The sequence below is a fragment of the Mus pahari genome, chromosome 4 (genome assembly GCF_900095145.1).
Source record: "Mus pahari chromosome 4, PAHARI_EIJ_v1.1, whole genome shotgun sequence".
NCBI classification, from domain to species: domain Eukaryota; kingdom Metazoa; phylum Chordata; class Mammalia; order Rodentia; family Muridae; genus Mus; species Mus pahari.
The window spans coordinates 51,670,903-51,688,961 of record NC_034593.1 but is presented as its reverse complement, the minus strand read 5'-3'; the positions used below and the strand labels follow the sequence as shown (position 1 = coordinate 51,688,961).

Below are 18,059 nucleotides of genomic sequence, written 5' to 3'. Positions count from 1 at the left end.
TTTCCATTTGGTGGCGCACGCCTGTAATCCCAGCACTTGGGAGGCAGAGGCAGGCGGATTTCTGAGTTCGAGGCCAGCCTGGTCTACAAAGTGAGTTCCAGGACAGCCAGAGCTATACAGAGAAACCCTGTCTCCAAAAAACCAAAAAAAAAGAAAAAAAAAATTCATCTCCTCCTATCTTCAGTCTTCGACTCAGATGCTGTGTTCATGAGATAAGAAAGCACCCTCACTTCCAGGAATACAGGAAAACTAAGGAGGCAGCATCCTTCATGGTCTAGTTCCCGTGGGGAAGCTGTTTTCCTAAGACTGTATAGGAATGAGTACATTGAAAGAGTTGATCTTACCAACACACAAATGCCAAAGCACCAGTGAAGAAATGTAAAAATAGATTTTTTTTCCCTTGGTAAAAGGTGGGATGAGTGTTCTATGCTTCACACTCCCTTGAGGGGAAATATGAATCAGAAAGAATTAATGGAGGTGACCCAATTCTTTGATTGTCTGGTTAATAAGATAACAAGGATCACCTGGCCAAGACATGACTCATTCAACACTTACAAAATGTCATCCTAAAACAGGACATGGTAACGTTTACATTACATTTCTCTCTGAACGTAATTTCAAGTCAAGGTCTTGATATCATTAATTATGTTTCCACAGTTACATTTCATCTTCATAGTCCCATAAAATTTAGGAAAGATCCTTTGACACACACATTTGGGCCTTTTCAGCTCTTTACTGCCGTTTATCACAGTTATCTTTAAGTGTTGACACAATGTTTCCTGAACACTGGAGCCTTTTAAGAGAGGTCTTCACTAGCTGTTTGCTTTACTTGGGGGGTAACATTTCATACAGAATCACGATGGCAGCCACATATCCGCTGAGGAGACTGGAGAAGGATCCGGAATGCTTCCGCCCCAGGGACAGGAGCAGTCGCCATCCAGTACTGTCTGTTCTATTCCGAGACTCCCCGGCAACTCTTCAAAACTGCATGGTTTTCCTATCTCCCCGGCAATGGCCACAGTAAGTACAACTTGTCAATTAAACATGAAGTGAAATGCTATCGTCCCCTAGACAGCAAGACTGGGGAGTCTGATCCCCTGTCCTGTGACGGTATTGCCGAACATGAGACTACAGATGGCTGTTGCGGGGTAAAAGGAGTATATAATTAAAATGACTTATTCATGGTGCCTGTGAAGGACACTGGGGCTGCCTTTTCCTCACAGACTCTATGTCTCTTTACTCCCTCATCCTGTCAGTTATACTTGAGGGAGGGTAGAAGGTACATTCCAATGGTTGTTACTTAGCAGACACAAGGACAGACCCCCTAAGTAGCAGATGGGTGAATGCTACAAATGTGCCCAGGAGCGGACAGGGGGTGGGGAGAGAGATAGAGAAATTTGCTAGGCCCAGCCTTAGAACAAGTCCTTGATCTCAGAAAGGAATCAGTTTGGGGAGCTATCATTTAATATGTAGACATAAAAAGACCTTGACAAACCAGGCATGGTGCCACACATCTTTAATACCAGAACTTAGGTGGCAGGGGCAGGAGCATCTCTGGGAGTCTGAGGCCATAGTGAGTTCAGGACAGCCTGCACTATGCAGAGGGTGCCTGTCACAAAAGAAACAAACAAAAACAAAAATTGGCATTCGAGGCTCCGAGGTGATCTGGAAGCGTCTGGCCTCAGAGGCCATTTATTGAATTTGAGTCTTGACCCTGTTGAGAGTGAGGGTTAGAGCAGAAACCTCCCACAGAGCGACAACAGGATCACCCTACCGGGCCAAACAAGCCAGGGCTAGAGGCAAGATCACTAGGCTGTCCTCCCACAGGGTCCTCTAAGTCATAACGACACTTGGACCTCCAAGGCAGTGCTCCACATTCTCTCCATCCTCCAAATGTCTGTGCCACACTCTAGAACCTCGGGGATTACGGGTGAGAGTTAGCGGTTCCTTCAAAGACGTGCACACGGACAGCTGCAAAGACAATCAAAGACAGCACGCGCATCTTGGCAAAGACCGCCGCATCTGCTGTGTGGCCAGACCCACCGCAAACGTGAAGCTCATGTGTGCTCTCCAGGTCCCACTTGAGAGCAGTGAGCAGAAACGAAACCCTTTTCTGGAAATGCTACATAGCACTAGCGTATGACGTCTTCACTGGGCATCTGGGCATCAAGGCTGAGCCGGCTTTCTCGTGGGCAGATCTGTCTCCCTCTCAGCTTTTCTTTCTCTCCCCGGCTCACAAGAACAGGCAGGTAGCGAAGTTCTCATAAGCCTTGGGATGCCCACTGATGGCTGTGAAGCCTGAAACGGAGTCTCGACTTGTGCCTTACATGCCCAGTGAGCCACTCCTCTAAGAAATGAACCCTAGTGTGTAAGCCTGGGAGTTCTATAGGACTCAGAGGTTATGAAGCCTATACCCAGCTATAGTTCAGAAGTTATAGCAATTACAGGTTGCGTGTGACTAGTCCCAAACCCAAAGTGCTCTACAGCCCAAAATGTTTTTGAGCATTGACGTGGCAAAAAGAAAGTTCCTGACCTCATGTTACAGTCAAAAAGCAGGCACACTAAATGTCATACCAGCTACCTTTGTTCCTTTGTGTATTGGGCATGAGAATTATATATACTGTAACTAGCTTCATACTCATAATTGAGCCCTGTTCCCAAGGTATCTTAACACACATATACATATATACACACATACATGTGCACACACACACACAGATACACACACACAAGTATGTAACACATAATATTCCAAAGTGTGAAATCCTTGGCATCCCAAGCATTCTGGAATCTGGTCAATCAGTTTCTATGTGCATTTTACTTGATAAGATAATGTTCTTACATCTGAAGGAAATTTCTATGTGTATTATCATTTTTAATTTATATGTCTGAAAGATATATGTAAATTTCACCTTTTATGTGAAAAGGAGAGAATTATTGTGATTCTATATTGATATTGCCTGCAAGTACAGAGGTAAATTCCACAAGGCTTCCTTGGCCATCCAGGGGGTGGGGGATGTGCAAGGAGACTAATGGGGAGAAAGCCTTTTTACATTTTGTACTCTGGCTTTTGAGCCACACGATGTACTGTCTATTTTTAAAAATACACACAAATTTTAAAAATAAAAAAGCACTCACAGATGTTTGAAAGCCTTGTGTTGGGGAGGCAGGAAAGGATAGAAGTCTGAAAGCTCCTCTAACCAGCAATCACAAACAGAGGCCAGGGGAGTTCTCCCCACCTTCCCCAAGGCCATTTGCTCCCTTCAGAAAAGGCTGTAAAACAAAAGATTCAGACCCACGCAGTGGAAACAGAGTTGATGGAGTGTTAAGGAAGTCCCAGAAGTAGAGAGAATTGATTTTTCTTTAAAAAATGAATTTGGACTTCTTCCCATTATGTGGCCCAGATGCTAGTGTGTCCCTGAATAACAGCAGCATTCATTAAGCACGCCTTGGGACTTCACCGTGGGGCCTTGGGATTCGGAATTCGCGTGTTCTAGGGAGGAGTCTTGGAAGCTTGACCAGTTCTAATCAGCATTTCGACAGTGCGGTCGCCTGGCAAATTGTCAGAGCCTCTGATTCCAAACCCTCACTGAGTGTCTTGTGTGCCTCTGCAGCTCTTGATTCATGATGCCTTCTGACAGGGCACAGGCTGTCTCTTTGCTGAGAATCCCCTCAGGAAATGGGGGTGGGGTACCGCAGTCCTCCCACCAGCTCTACCCTCATCTCTCCTGTTTCCTACTGGTGCCTTTTGTCTCAGACTAGAGCCTTTTTCCTGCCTGACTTCTATGGCAGCCCCGGATGAAACAAGGACAGAGTATGGCCACTGGGCTCCTAGCCAGTCCAATAGCCTTCCACCCCCTCAGTCCCTGATCCCCATCTGCTCCTACTTCCAGACCCTTCTCCTACACCTAGCCTGGAACACATTCTGTTGGCCACTTATTAGCAGCCAATAAACAAACCCCTGATAGAGCTGTAAAACTCCCAAAAAATATCATAAAAGAGTGACAGTAAGAGACAAACGTGGACTCTGCTACAGGGACAGCAAGTGTGACTTTTGGGGTAAGGAGGTAGAGCCTGGTGCGCCAGCATTCGGTCTAGCGCATCAACAGGCCTCAGTGGGAGTTATTAATTCTCTATCTCTGCACATCACCCTGAGGCATCTGAGGACCCACTGGTGAGATCTGTTATGAACCTGCTTTCTGTCCATGAATTTCAACCATTGGGTGTCTATAGACAGGGCACCCCCTATTAATAGGGAAACCTTTTCCCTGGCTTCTGCCGGGTTTGAGCAATGGGGATCCCTAAGATGAGACTGATGGGAAGAGGTCATAAATTATGACTCCCTGCTTGTGTTGTGCTGTGGGGAACCCACCAGAGATGACCACTCAGACACAGATTAGAGCCAACTGAAAGTCTTGTTTCAGCCAACTGGGACCACACCCACATACTTGGGGATCTAGGTGTGACCTCAGGTGTCCAGAGCACAGGGTTTTGAAGGCAAACCCCATATCCTGGGCATCTTGTTCAGCAGCTTCAGGAGTCAGGGAGGGAGCTTTGCAAAAGCAAGCAGTTTCTCAGAAGCTAAGAGAGGGTTAGGAGGCTCTGCACAAACAGGCTAAGATAAGTTAATTCCACATCCTGACCTTTGGGTTTTAGAATAGAGTTGGCTAATTCTCCATCAAGGAGATCAAACCTGAAGTGCCCTCCACAAGAATATAAAGTGGAGGAATTTTTGCATTGTCTTGCCCTGCCACAGTCACTTGCCCACATGCTTGTAAGTAGTCCTGTATTTATAACAAATCCCCTCTCTCCTGGCTCCATGTTCCATCCTGCTATAATGATTGTGACAATGACAGTGATCATCATTCACACAGGTGCCACACATACACATTCAGACAGATAAGGAGATCAAACATGATGAGGAGTGTGATTGAGTGCCTGTTTGAGCGTGTATGGTACAGATACTAGAAAACTAGCAAATGAAGGAAGACAGAAATGCTACTGCTACTGCTATGCTTGGCCCAGGGAGTGGCATGATTAGGAGGTGTGGCCTTTTTGGAGAAAGTGTATCACAGTCGGGGTGGACTTTGGACCCTCCTTCTAGCCTCCTGAAAACAATCTGCTCCTGGCTTCCTTTCAATGAAGATGTAGAACTCTCAGCTCCTCCTGCACCATAGCTGTCTGGATTCTGCCATGCTCCTGCCTTGATGAAAATGGGCTGGAACTCTGAACCTGCAGCCCCAATTAAATGTTATCCTTTATAAGAGTTGCCTTGGTCATGGTGTCTCTTCACAGCAATGGAAACTAAGACAACTCTAAACTGGGCTTTATTGTGTTGAATAATAATAGCCATTACAATCGTTTCTTACAGTGGTTCGCATCTAGTTCCCAGGCAGCACACCACACAGATATTAAGTGTGTATCAGATTCATTTTATCATAAACTATATCTGACATGAAAATGAGCATTATGCACGCAAGATCGGCCATCTTTGCAACACTGGCTGGGGTGGCTCCAGCTCTCTGCTCCAGAGCTCCTCAGCGGTGCAACTGGAGGGTGAGGCCAAGTTGAAGGTGGCAACTTACAACAGCAACAGGAAGTCTGTTTGCAGTTTTGAAGTTGAATTTGAATCCTAAGCCTTCTTAGTCTCGATTTTTCGTGTTCATACATGGCTCCCCCCTCTTCTTGCTGATCTCTGGTATGGTCCCATCTGTGTTGGGACTTTCTCTCACACAACATAGACAATTGCACACTGACAGGCAAGGATGGTGACATTCTGCATGTACCCAGCACTCGTGATTCCCAAAGCCCCTTTCCATTCTTCTTCATCATCAACAGACATGATATGGGGTGGGAAGAACTGTCCCACTTCTCAATACGGAAGTAAGAACGGTCCTGAGGTCAGTAAGGTCAGAGTTAGTCAGAGCTTCTCAGGCCTTGGGTTGGAAGCTGTTAATTTCACAGGTTCGTGGAGAATTGTGGCCCAAATCATAGCCAAATTAGTTAAAGCAAGCAATTAGTTGAAGTGAGTTTTTAAATCTATGTACTCTCCTTAACTCAGGCAGGGTTCAAGAGAGCAGCCTCAGATATAGATGAGATGAGGGCTTTTATAGTCCGGGGGTTCCAAACAGTGGATCTGGCAGACAAATATGTGGAGAAAGTTGGTCATTACAATCTTCTGATACACAAAGACATGGCTTCAAGGTGGCCATAACCACAGGCTGTCATAATAACCTGTTGAAACAAAGACACGACTGCCGTTCCTGGATCAGGTAGTACAGACCTATTTGTAATTAAGGTTGCAGGTGGGGCATAGACCAATGCTGGAGAAAGAGAGGTTTAACCATAAACCTGAATGAAATGCCTAACGCAGGGGCAGGATAATCAAAGTCTGTCTTCTGGGCTATTCAAACTCTGCCTGGGAAAATGCTTCTCACTGGTTTGCCATGCTTCTCCTGCATACACAGTGGGCCCACGGCCTCTTTGCCGCCGTGTATCCCTGAGATTTATCTCCAGCCTCTGGGTATGCCTGCTGCTTTTCCTTGCCAGGCCCTTGCACTAAGGCCCAGCTCAGAGAGTTTTCTGACTGCTCAGCTCTGGCTGCCAAGGAAGTGCACACACTTCCAGTCTTTATAAAGATTACCTTCTCTTGAAGGTGGCCACAGAGGTGGCAGGACATCAACTCCAGCTGTGAAGAGAGGCTGGCGTGGGGAAGAGCACACTAGGTTCTCTTGAATCTCCCTCTGCAACCCAGAGGGACCTGCTCTGTGCAGAGCTCGGATGGCATCAGGGCTCTGAACCAGCTGGGCTCTAGAGCCTGTTACTGTTCTGTGACTGACTCCAAGCATCTCTGCGTGACATTTAAAGCCCTCTGGGATCAGGCCACAGTTTTTCCATTTCCAGTGTCCTCCCTTTGTGCCACCATTTGCCCTCTTCCTCAGTTTCTCACTGGTCCATCCCAGGACACCCTTGTCATGAGGCTATCTTCCTCTCTGTTCAGACTCTGTCCCAGACTGTGGGTGAGTACCTCTGTTCCTAGTGATGGGACATTAAATAACATACTATAGTGCTGTTACCTAGGAAGAAAGTCTCGCCTTCTCCACCCTGGCAGGTCAGGGGACTAGACTGGCAAGGGACTGACTATACTCAGCCACTCCTCTTCAAAACCATTCACCTCTCTACTTAATGATACAATACCGGGACACAGCAGCAATCTCTAGCTATAATCCTTAGCACTGTTCAACTTCTATTTTACTTCGATGACACTTGACAAGTGATTTTGCTTTTCACTGGCAGAAGTGGTACAAAGTGTCCTTTCAATAAAAGCATTTATTAAATTACCAAAAAGTAGCCTAATCTTGTGAAAATATTATTTGAGCAGTGATTTTCACAGAAAACAAAAGAAAACATAAAGATGGAAAGTATAGAATCAAAATGGGGGATGTATTAGAGGAATGGGTGCACAACCTATTGTTTTTGCTAGCTTGGTGACAAGTGCCTCCCTTCTCTGCCTCGGGCCCACAATCTAGATAAAAGGAGGACACTAAACATCTTAGCTTTTTTTTAAAAACTAAGTTTGGCTCATAACATCAGAGGGTTTCATTCTATCTTGGTAGAGGGACATCATGACAGAGCAAAGCAGTCAAGAAGCAAATGCCATGATAAAATGCCCTGACAGAAACGGCTCAAGGAGAAATTCCCTCATAGGTCTCACTGTGCTCAGAAGTATCTAGGAAAACGTCTGAGACCCTTGGTGAATATCATGAATCACTTACTCGTGTGCTAAGGGCAGAATTAGGGCGTCCTGACTGTTTAATTGCCTCCCTTGAACAAGAGAGAAAAGTCTCAAAGACTAGAGAAATAGGTATCACGGAGTCTTGGATGTTGGGGCAAAAGACACAAGATCAGAGCAGTGGCATGTGTTGGAGCTGGTTGACAGTGGAAAGGAGACACAGAGACAACAAGCCACACTGAATTCTCAGGGTCGTGTCCTAAGAGAGCCTGATGTGAGAGTTGTACCCAGGACTTTAGGCAATGAAACCTGGAGCTCAAGTCTGAGGCAAATCTGAACATAGCTGAGAACAAAGCTGGATGCGCCCACCAAGAGGGGCATGTCCAGGAGGCACTGTCTCCAGCTGAATCCCTTACTTCACCACGCTTTTCACCCCCTTTTTTAGATGTTGCAAAGAAGCCTCTTTGGAAATACGAACCAAGTCCTCGGCGGTGACTGGAGAAAGGCACATTTCAAGTTCCACGATCCCTTCTCTGATCTGGCTTTTGCTTTACAAGTCGAAAAGGTGACCGCAGGTTTAGTCATTTCCAGTTCCTCATCCCATGCTGATCTGTGTTTTTTGGTGGATGCATGTGTCAATCAAATGTAGAGATGAACATGTAACTATAAACGACAAAAGACTTTGTAAAGTTACCCCAGTATTACTTAAACTCCAACGAAGTCCACATGCCTTACTCCTCCAACCCATCTTAGCTCTTGTTGTGTGATTTCTCTATAAGTTTCAAGCCCCCATAACGATTCCCAAGGCAGAAGGAAATCCACACACTCTTTCTGGATTGTTTAGAATATCAATAATTCGTGTCAGAAGTCATTAGTCACGCCTAAATTTCAGCAGCTAGCCAACTGGTTTCCTGTTTCCTTCCTATGTAAAAGTGCAGTATGAAGCAGGGCACAGTGGTAGTGGAGGGAGAAGACCTTGACTTCTTAGGCACCAGGCTGAGAGCATCACAGAAATCTAGTCATTGTAGAGTCTAGCTTGCTGATGGCACCCAGCCACAGCCTTCGGAGAAGAGCAGGGTCCCTTTACTAAGCCCCAGGAAACACCAGGAAGTGAAAGCTACAGAGAGGCACAAACAACAGCATCCACTTCCAAGATCTAATTCCAATTCTCATGGCCCTGAGGTTCCACTGGAATGCAAAGCCCAGCTCCAGCTTTCCTGCCCCACTGTTCTTTTCCCACTCAGGGAGGTGCCCAGAGCATCCAGATGGCCGTACAAGGATCTATCATCAAATACTTACTGTTTACAAGGGAGGGGAAAGACTGCAGCCTTCACAGGTAAGAGGGATATGCTTAGCACTTTAAAGAGTGGCCTAAGGACCTAGAATCTTTATATGCTAAACAGTCACAATGAAATTCCCAGGTTGCTTCAGGAAGGATTTTTACCCCTTAAGACAGAAATGGCTCGGGTTCTCCCAGAAGGCTGGGCTACACTGGGGAGGGCTCTCCTGATGTCCAGTTAGTGCTCACCTGCAGACTGAGTTGGGCAGAGTCCATGTTCTACTGCAGACCGCCTGCCGAGTCAAGTGGAAACACCAGGTTCCAGGCACGCTCATTTCTCCATATTATGTGGGAAGGTCCAACCTAACATCTCAAAGGAGACTCAAGCAGTGAGGAAAAAAAAAAAAAAAATCTGTGCTGACATAGGACAATGCGTTATACTGTATATAAAGAATCAGCTTAAACACTAATTTATCCTTAGTATCTAACAAACCTCTTTCATGATCCCTACATTAGATATTTAAAAGAATAAAAAATCAGCAATAGGCATATATCTCCAGCAAGGTAAGTTATTACCCCAAACAGAAGATAAAGGTGTAATATAGGCTATGATCTTGAATAGCTATGCTCAGCGGAAGAAGAGCCTAGGATGTAAAGTCCTTATGCACGTGGTTTATTAAGGGAATGTCCTCAGGAGACATCTGTAAGAGGGTGAGGGAGCAGGAAAATGGAGGAGATGCAGATAAGGAGGGCAGTGGTCACCAGACATGTCAGGGAGAGTCTAGGGGGGAACCAGGGAACGTGCTCTGCTCTTCAGTCTGTCCACCTTCGATTGAGAGGCGGGGTTTCTGTACCTCCCACCCCAGCCAGTCATTGGCTATGGGCCATCCAAAGAGAAAGTGTGTCATTCTTAGTCACTTCTGGGCAAAGTGACTCAACTCCATTAGAAAATTTGAAAAGCTGGAGTCACAGGGAGCAGGACCCAAAGTAGACAGATGGTGGACATGCCCTCCACATGGGTACAGGAGATATGAAACAGGACACGTGCACAGGCACACAGCCTAACACATGGCCTGGGCTAGCATACAACACTGAAGAAATACACACGAGTCTCTGCTAAGGGATCCCTGCTCCACGCAGCCTTCCCAAAGCTTCTCTATTACAACTGTCTTTCTGTCCTTCTGTCTGTGCTGGAGCTTTGCAATTCTTCTGTCCCACCCAAGTGCTAGGCAGACTATGCAAACAACCAGTAGCATCTGCTGGTGTTTCTTTGTGAAACGCACATGTTATAGTTTGAGAAAAACTAAGCAGAGGGAAGACAGCTCCCACTTTCCAGAGTCATCAGAGGCTCTCAGGGTTCAGTGTGATAGGAAAGAGCAGAGACTCAGGGTCCAGCTGGCCTGAGGGCGGACCAGAGAGCTTTCATTGTAAAGGTGAGAGGCCAGAGCAGTTACTCAACCTCTCTGTATCTCACTCTCCCCTCACCTCTAAGATGGGAACAAACCTAGTACTGCCATAGAGCAAGTCTGTGATCCTCCTTAAGATGTGGCCAGGTGGAAAGGGGGATTGCAAACCCTGAAGGTAGGTGTGCCTGAGGGAGGGAAATGTGCAGTGGGTACTTGAGGTTCTATCGGGGAAGAGCTTTTGCAAAATGAACATCTGCGAGACCAAACTACAGGGATTATTTCGGCTTGTACGTGAAAAAAAAAAAAATGACTGCGTTGTTTGGCAACAAGTACAGGGTGACCCATTTTGGAGTTCAGAGACAGACGACAAGGGTGTGCATAGGACAAGATAGGCTGGTGTTGCTCAGGAAAATAATAGGCTGCGGTGATGACTGTAGTAGTTAACAATTCAAGCAGAAAGATCAGACTGCCCTGCGCTCCCCTCGCATGACTCCTGAGAGGCAAGCCAGTCGGCTATGGCGCCCACACTCAGAGGTGTTCATTCCCTCACCACCTGCATTGCAGCTTATGTAACCTGAGCCAGCGTGAGCAGGAGCAGGCCCTAGCTGCGGTGCTGGCTGGCATCCTATGGACTGCAGGAGCAGCTCAGAAAGCCATCATCTGTTTTGTCACCAAAGACATCCAGAGCGCTTCGACTCTGGACTACTCCAGCGACAATTTCATTGAGAGGGTAAGTGCGCTCCAGCCGTTTGTGTTGGCTGAAGAGCCAGTGCAGCTTGAGTGTGCTCATGGTCTTGGAAGCACACACAGCCCCCACTCAGGACCTGAAATAGCCAGAGATACCTTCTTCAGAGGACGCCAGCACCAAGAGGCTGTAAGGGATTGGAGCAGTGATAATGGCGGATTTCTCCTAAAGTTCCCTTTAAGGGAGAATATACTACTACATTTAGGCTGGTGGGCTTCGGTGTATCCTGGTGGTAACATGTGCTGCGAAGCCTTGGGTTTGACAGGTTCCACCAAAAAAAGAAATCCACAGTTCAAATCATCATTAACTGTATTTCTCTATCTGTGATCATAGAGATAGCTAAACTCCATCAGGGGGAATCTGCATATGGTTTTGTTACTTGAGATATCACAGTGACTTACAATTTGGGGGATGCAATAGGGCTGCTGTCTCTGCCCGGTTTTACCGTGTGTGTTTTATGTGACCTTGTGCTGGATGTCAGTTTTTAGCGATGTGATTTTGTAATGAAACAAAACCTCCCTTTAGGTAATAACCGTGAAATGATCTCCCTTTGAGGTGCCTTTCATCTTCCTTTGCATTTTTATCTTCAATTCCCCCATCTATAGCTCCAGCTGTTTGAATTCTCAGAGAAAGAAGCCACTGAGAAATTCATCTATGATCATTTACAATGTGTAAGTGTCTAAATGTTGAGGTAATTCCTTTATGTGGGGCTGATCTTACGGAGATCTTCATTCTTTCATAAAGCACACTGCTAATGGTTCTTGTTAAGAAAACCAGGTCATTTTTTGAAGGCTGAGGAAGGGCGGAATAAGAGACAGAGGAGCCTGTCTCTCCCTCCTCACAGCATAGAAAGAGGCCAGATCACACAGACGCCATTCATGAACACCTCCTTTTCTTCAGCTAATCAATCCCAGAGAATAGCACCTTTCAGGCCTTATACTGGGATTTCTTTTGAGGGAAGAAAAATGTTAAAAGAGACTTACCTCATTTTATGAATAACAAACAGAAACGGAGGGAAACTACGCTGTCTGCCAGACAGACGGGTCATGCTGACTTAGGGCCTTGCAAAGCTTGCCTCGCTTCACCCCTTCTAAAGGCATCTTCCACGGAGAATGCTTCTTCTCTGCCCTGGGTGATGAGAGAACAAAGCAGTGGATAATAGTGAAAGAGGAGTCAACGGGGGATCTTGTTTTTTTAAGATTCTTCTTTCTAGAGAGGAAAGGAAAATGAACCAGGATCTTCTGAAGAATGAGAAACTTACAGCTTAAGTAGAAGATAATTAGCAAGGTGACCATGAAGCTGTAAGCGGCAGGGCACGTGGGCAGAAGTGTGATTTATAAAACTCACTGCAAAGGCAACATGAGGAGGAGACTTTAGGCATGGGTACTCAACACACACACTCATATGATGCCGGCTAAACTAATGTCGACAGGGTTATGGTCAGAGGATCTAAGCTGAGGCTGCGAACATGTTTCGCAGTCACAAACTAAGAATTGGGCAGGCCTGCATAGAAAATGCTTAAGCCCATGAAGACTGGGCACTGCTGGTAGACAGGCATGCGAGCCACCCCGGAGTCAAGCCAACCCAAGCTGGCCATCACTGCAACCCCACTAAGGAGGAACAGGCAGCCTTTCTAGAGTGACCAGGAACATCTCCTCAGGTAAGGCTGCCCGTTGTAATCAACAGACCTTAACCAAATCCTACTTACCATCAATTACATCTGTCCCATGCCCCATTTTATTTAGACAGAGATGTCAGCATAGAGATTTGGGGGCTCCTGGTGGGCAGGAGGACCACTGTTGTCAGTTGAACTGCCCACCTGATTCCTGCCAAAGGAAATGTTAAGGTCCTAGGCACTATCCCTCAACCCTGAAAACATACAGATCCAAGTTTCTAGGAGTGTGACCTTATTTGGAACCGAGTCTTTAAAGATGCAGTCAAGTTCTGAAAAGGTCAGACTGGATCACGGCGAGCTAGAATTCAATGGTTGATATTTGGTAAGAGGAAAAATTTTGCAAACCGCTTCACGGGATAAGTTCCATGAGAGATAGCTAAGGCAGAGAGAGGTCTGAGGGATGGGCCGGCAAGCCAACAAGTGCCAATGACGTCAGCAGGCAATGTGTGAAGATTTAGGGATGGCCCATTTCTAGGGCCTTCATAGAAAGCACTGCCGTGCTCTGAACCTTGATTTCAAACTTCCACTTTCCAGAACTATGAGGATATGGATTCCTACTATTTTAGGACATTCAATTTTCTGATATAGTGTGACAGCAACCCTGGGAAATCAATACACTGTCTCACATGAGCTGAGCGCGAGCCAGCACAGTGTTACAGCTCTTCACATCTGAATCTGCACAAGCCAAAAATAATCAGGAAACTTCTTGTCAGGATCGTGGAACCTGAATTTGTCCCGGAAAAGATGGCGGCGCCAAGCTCACAGTCTTCTGCACCTTTAGTTCACTGACAGACTGCTAACCCCAAGGGATAAACTGTGTCAGGATGAAGGAGAGTCAGATCTGATAAAAAGAAGATGCCCATGGGACCCTGGAACCTGAGATGCAGGGTGACTCTAGACCGATTGTACTGGTGGGCCTCGCTAACCATAGTTAGTTAGGTTAACCTAGTTGCCCAATACAAATGAAGAGGAGGAGTTAGGAGAGCAAGAGAGGTATAAGGACAGAGAAAAGACTAGACGGTAGTGGGTCATGATAAGGCATGAGGACAGATTTAAAGTTGGAAAAAGCCTATCTCCATGAGAACCTAGATTCGTAGTCAGGTCAGTTGTGTCCATTAAAACCCATGCGGGGCTTGAAGCACTGGATAATAATAACTCAGTGCTGTTTTCAGCCAGCAAGTCAGTGTGGTATTGTTATAGCAGCAATTAAGTAACTAATACACAACAGCTCTCCAGTTAGCCTCAATCCCCACCCTGCCCGTTTCCCTTACACCCCGAAGAATACTTATTTGAATTTCTGTCTGCCTCCTATGCCACTGAAACCTGTTCTCAGGTCTGAGGGTTCTGTGCTTTACCAGGTTACAGACAGACATGTAGACACACTAATTTACAAAGAAAAATAAGTATGTCTTGATAAAAGCCTTCCGGTTGCCACACCTTCAAACAAGGCTTTAGCCAACAAAGGGACTACTTTGCAGCAAGGAGAAAACTGACAGAAAGCTACGATAAGACTAGCCCCTGAGAGGCTTGGATTTGATCAGTTGAGATATGATCCATGGGGTCACAAATTACCTTTGAAAGTTCTAAGCAGAACATATTTAAAGAGAGACAGTTTCTATGGATCCCAAATGCTCCAAGAATGAAGATGTGTGCCATGCACTAACCTCTGAATTTAACCTTTGCAACAAACCCCAGGGGCAAAAAATTTAATATTTGCTGAAAGTTGAAGATAAAACTACAACTAAAGAAGCTAATGGATAAAACTGTCTTCGTGCACTGGTTCATGCACATACAGAGCTGCTTCTGCGAGTGTCCGGCCCCTTCTGAGTTTAGTGGGGCAACTAGAGAAGACATACCCACCAAAGGCAGGGCCAGGGAACACAGCTCAGTGTAGACCAAGGATCTTGCTAGGGAACAGACTATGCATCTTAGCTATGATTAAAAGGGAATCAATAAATACTAGTAGAAGAAAGACAAGCTATGGTGAAGACAGAGAATGAAGGAGGAGGGCTTTTCTGAAACCTAGGACCTTGAAGTCACACCAGCACATATGCCATCTATCTGCAGTGCTGTTAATCAAAGATCTCTCTCTCTCCCCCCCTCCCTCCCCCCTCTCTTTCTCTCTCTCCCTCTCCCCCTCCCCTTTCTCCCTTCCCCCTCCCCCTTCCCTCCCCCCTCCCCCTCCCCCTCCATAGTTCAAAGGAGAAGGAAGCCATGGTGTCATCCTCTTCCTCTACAGCTTGGTCCTCTCCAGAACACTTGAGAGGTAAACGTTACAAACATCCATGCAGGCATTGCCTGCAGGATTGGGATCACATGGACGTGGACTCTTGGGTGGGAAAATGTCCTCATCCCATATTTTATCCACTGCTAATTCTTCCATCAGTGTGTCTTTTTCTTTAGTTGACGTCGAATTACTGTCTATACTATGCAAAGTTTTATTCTTGGCACCATGGAAAAGTATGAGGAATAAAAGATGAAGCCCTGACCTTCTGGGAAAGATGACAGATATGCCCAGAAATCTTGGACAAAGCCCAGGCAGCATCTAATGTCTCAAAGTGTTATAAAGATAAGGAGCCTTGGTGGACTGAGAAGGAGGGGTCCTACAGCAAGCACAGGAAGTTTCATAGATGAGGTAGGCTTTTTTTCTGGACTCTGAAAGAAATGCAAGAATTTGAGAGTCAGACGAGAGTCAGGAGCTTCTAGAAGAGAAGAATGCAAGACCTGAAGCAGTGTTATAACAATTTGTCTTCTACGACATTCACATTTGCATGGGCTATGCTGTTTTTGTTAGTAAGTTTATTTAAATCAATCAGTATTTAAGTGTAGACCCATTTCTAAACACTGGTATTCAAATTCTTTAAGTCATTTGCTATGACAAAGATGTAGTTGTCATGCCTGCACAGGCCTGTAAACCTAGCCACTCAGGAGACTGAGTCAGGGGGATGACAAGTTCAAGGTCTGCCTGGGTTACAGGTGAGTTCAAGGTCAGAGTGGGTTACAGGTGAGTTCAAGGTCAGAGTGGGTTACAGGTGAGTTCAAGGTCAGAGCGGGCTACTTAGTATGATTTTAATTCAAAATAAGGAGTGAAGTGGGGGCTATGCATTTGGCAAGAAGTGTCAGCAGACAAAAGGCACTTGTCACTGAGCCTTCAGACCTGAGTGTGAGCCACAGAACCCACAGATTCCCCACAAATTGTCTTCTGACTTCCATATGTGTGTTACAGTTTTATCAAAATAAGTCTAGGGATATAGCTCAAAAATAGAGCTTTTGACTGACATGTATAAGGCCCAAGGTTCAACCCTAAGTATAATGACCAAAACCACATATTTAAATAAATATGTCACTATAAACTCTGTATCTGTGTGTTTGTGTGTCTGTGTGTGTGTGTGTTGTGTGTGTGTGTGTGTGTGTGTGTGTGTGTATGTGTTGTGGTATATATACATGCATTCATGCTGCAGTTAGAACACAGGGCCTTACAAACACTAGGCAAGCTCTACTACTAAGCTACAACACCCAGACCTTTAAAAAATGTCTCATTTTCATTTTTTGAGGAATGCTCTTACTAAATTGTCCATGTTGACCTTACCTTTGCTATTCTCCCGCCTCTGCCTCCCACATAGGTGGAATTATAGAACACACTGTGCCACCATGATTAGATATTAAAGTGTAAATGCTCAGATCTATAACACTTTCTCTTATGCTGTATTTGGAAGACCGCTATCCTCAGTTACACGTTATCACCAAATCTTTAGGTGTCACGTAGGAGACATGCCCTCCAGCCCCGTTAATAATTCGACTCAGGATCACGTACTGTTTCCATCTCAGCATGCTTCACAGTTAACAACAGGAGTCACAGGCCATCTTATATCATCAAGGGTTGGAGCCTCTAATCTCTGCTCTTTAAGCCAAGAAATGAAGTTGCAGCCACTCTGGTGTGTACTTGATAAGTTTGTTCAGGTCTGCTTTAAGCCCTGGTGTGTGGTCATGTGTCACCACTGTCAGCCAAACATCTGTCAGAGGAAAAGCTAGCCACCTTACTAGGGAGCCCAGCATCCATCCAGAGCACACTCAGGGACTGTGCTGTGTGGCCTGCCTGTGTCTTCATCCCCCTTCCTTACCATGTATCCCTTCCCTTACCACCCAAAGCATAGCTTCCCCATCATCCCTGCATAGGCCCTAGTCCTACGAGATGTAGACGCGTGAAGGACCTGCGCAATGGGCTTGCTACGGATATATTCCCTGATAGGATCACTGTGCCAACCAAGGTGCTGACAGCTCCCTTGTTCTACAGGCTTCAGAAGGATCTGGATGCCACCACCACTCATCTCTTGCGATCTCAAGCTGGAGGCGTCTTGTGCAGGCAGGTAGGTGGGAAGACCGCATTTCTTTTGCAGATTCTGAATCAGGCTTGTTTTCTCCTCCAACAAAACCTGATCACGATCACACTGTCTTTGAAAGACAACGTATTATTACCAGACCCAACTGTCTTCTGGTTTCTGCTGCCCTTCCTAGAAAAACCCTGAAAGCCCGAGATCTCGGAAACAGAAGATATCTTGCCAAGATTCCCTAATATCTGGCAGAAACAAATGGCATCAAACATTTCAGCTCTGTGCTCCCTAACTTACAACAATGGAGACCTCTATTAAAACAAATACTAGAGAAGAAAAGCCAAGAGACTTCCTTCTATAAAACTCATGACACTCATATGCTTTTCCAGAGCTCCGTTGGTATAGCTGCATTCTTTACCAGCAACAAACAAACAAACAAAAACAAAACACGCATATAAAAGGATGTTATTGCTTTTTGTGCTGAGGGTTGAATCTAGGCCCTTAGGATTGATAGGCAAGTGCTCCACCACTGAGCTACATCCCTGGCCATTTCTGTAATTTTTTTAAAAAGAAAAAAGTCTTCATTCCACTGCTACCTGATGTAAATATTAATGACATATCCAATCTAGGCAGTTCTAAACTTGATTTTGACTGGGAGAGCAAGTCCAAATGTCTTCAATGGCTATGAGGAAGGAAGAAGGTCTGAGGAATCATTGCATGGGGTCCTGGCCCGAAGTGACGTTGGCTACTTACAGTGGAGTAGGGACACTTCTGAGGGTGACCAAGTCTCACAGGTTAGTGTGTCTTGACTCTTAACCCTCTAACCAGAATGCACACATTTGACCATTTTTCAAGGTTTCTATATCGATTAAATTCTGAGCCTTTTTTTCC

The 18,059-nt window shown here is 45.7% G+C and overlaps 1 protein-coding gene across 1 annotated transcript in view; it reads left to right on the top strand.

Moving 5' to 3' along the window:
* Nucleotides 1–18,059, top strand: part of Mindy4b (MINDY family member 4B) — a 34,213-nt gene that overhangs the window by 1,327 nt on the left and 14,827 nt on the right. The window contains exons 3-10 of the mRNA XM_029537208.1: nucleotides 853–1,020; nucleotides 8,178–8,297; nucleotides 8,977–9,068; nucleotides 10,982–11,147; nucleotides 11,768–11,833; nucleotides 15,033–15,103; nucleotides 17,132–17,204; nucleotides 17,798–17,962. Of these exons, the coding sequence (XP_029393068.1) occupies nucleotides 853–1,020; nucleotides 8,178–8,297; nucleotides 8,977–9,068; nucleotides 10,982–11,147; nucleotides 11,768–11,833; nucleotides 15,033–15,103; nucleotides 17,132–17,204; nucleotides 17,798–17,962 (921 nt within the window). The remainder of the gene's footprint in view (nucleotides 1–852; nucleotides 1,021–8,177; nucleotides 8,298–8,976; nucleotides 9,069–10,981; nucleotides 11,148–11,767; nucleotides 11,834–15,032; nucleotides 15,104–17,131; nucleotides 17,205–17,797; nucleotides 17,963–18,059) is intronic.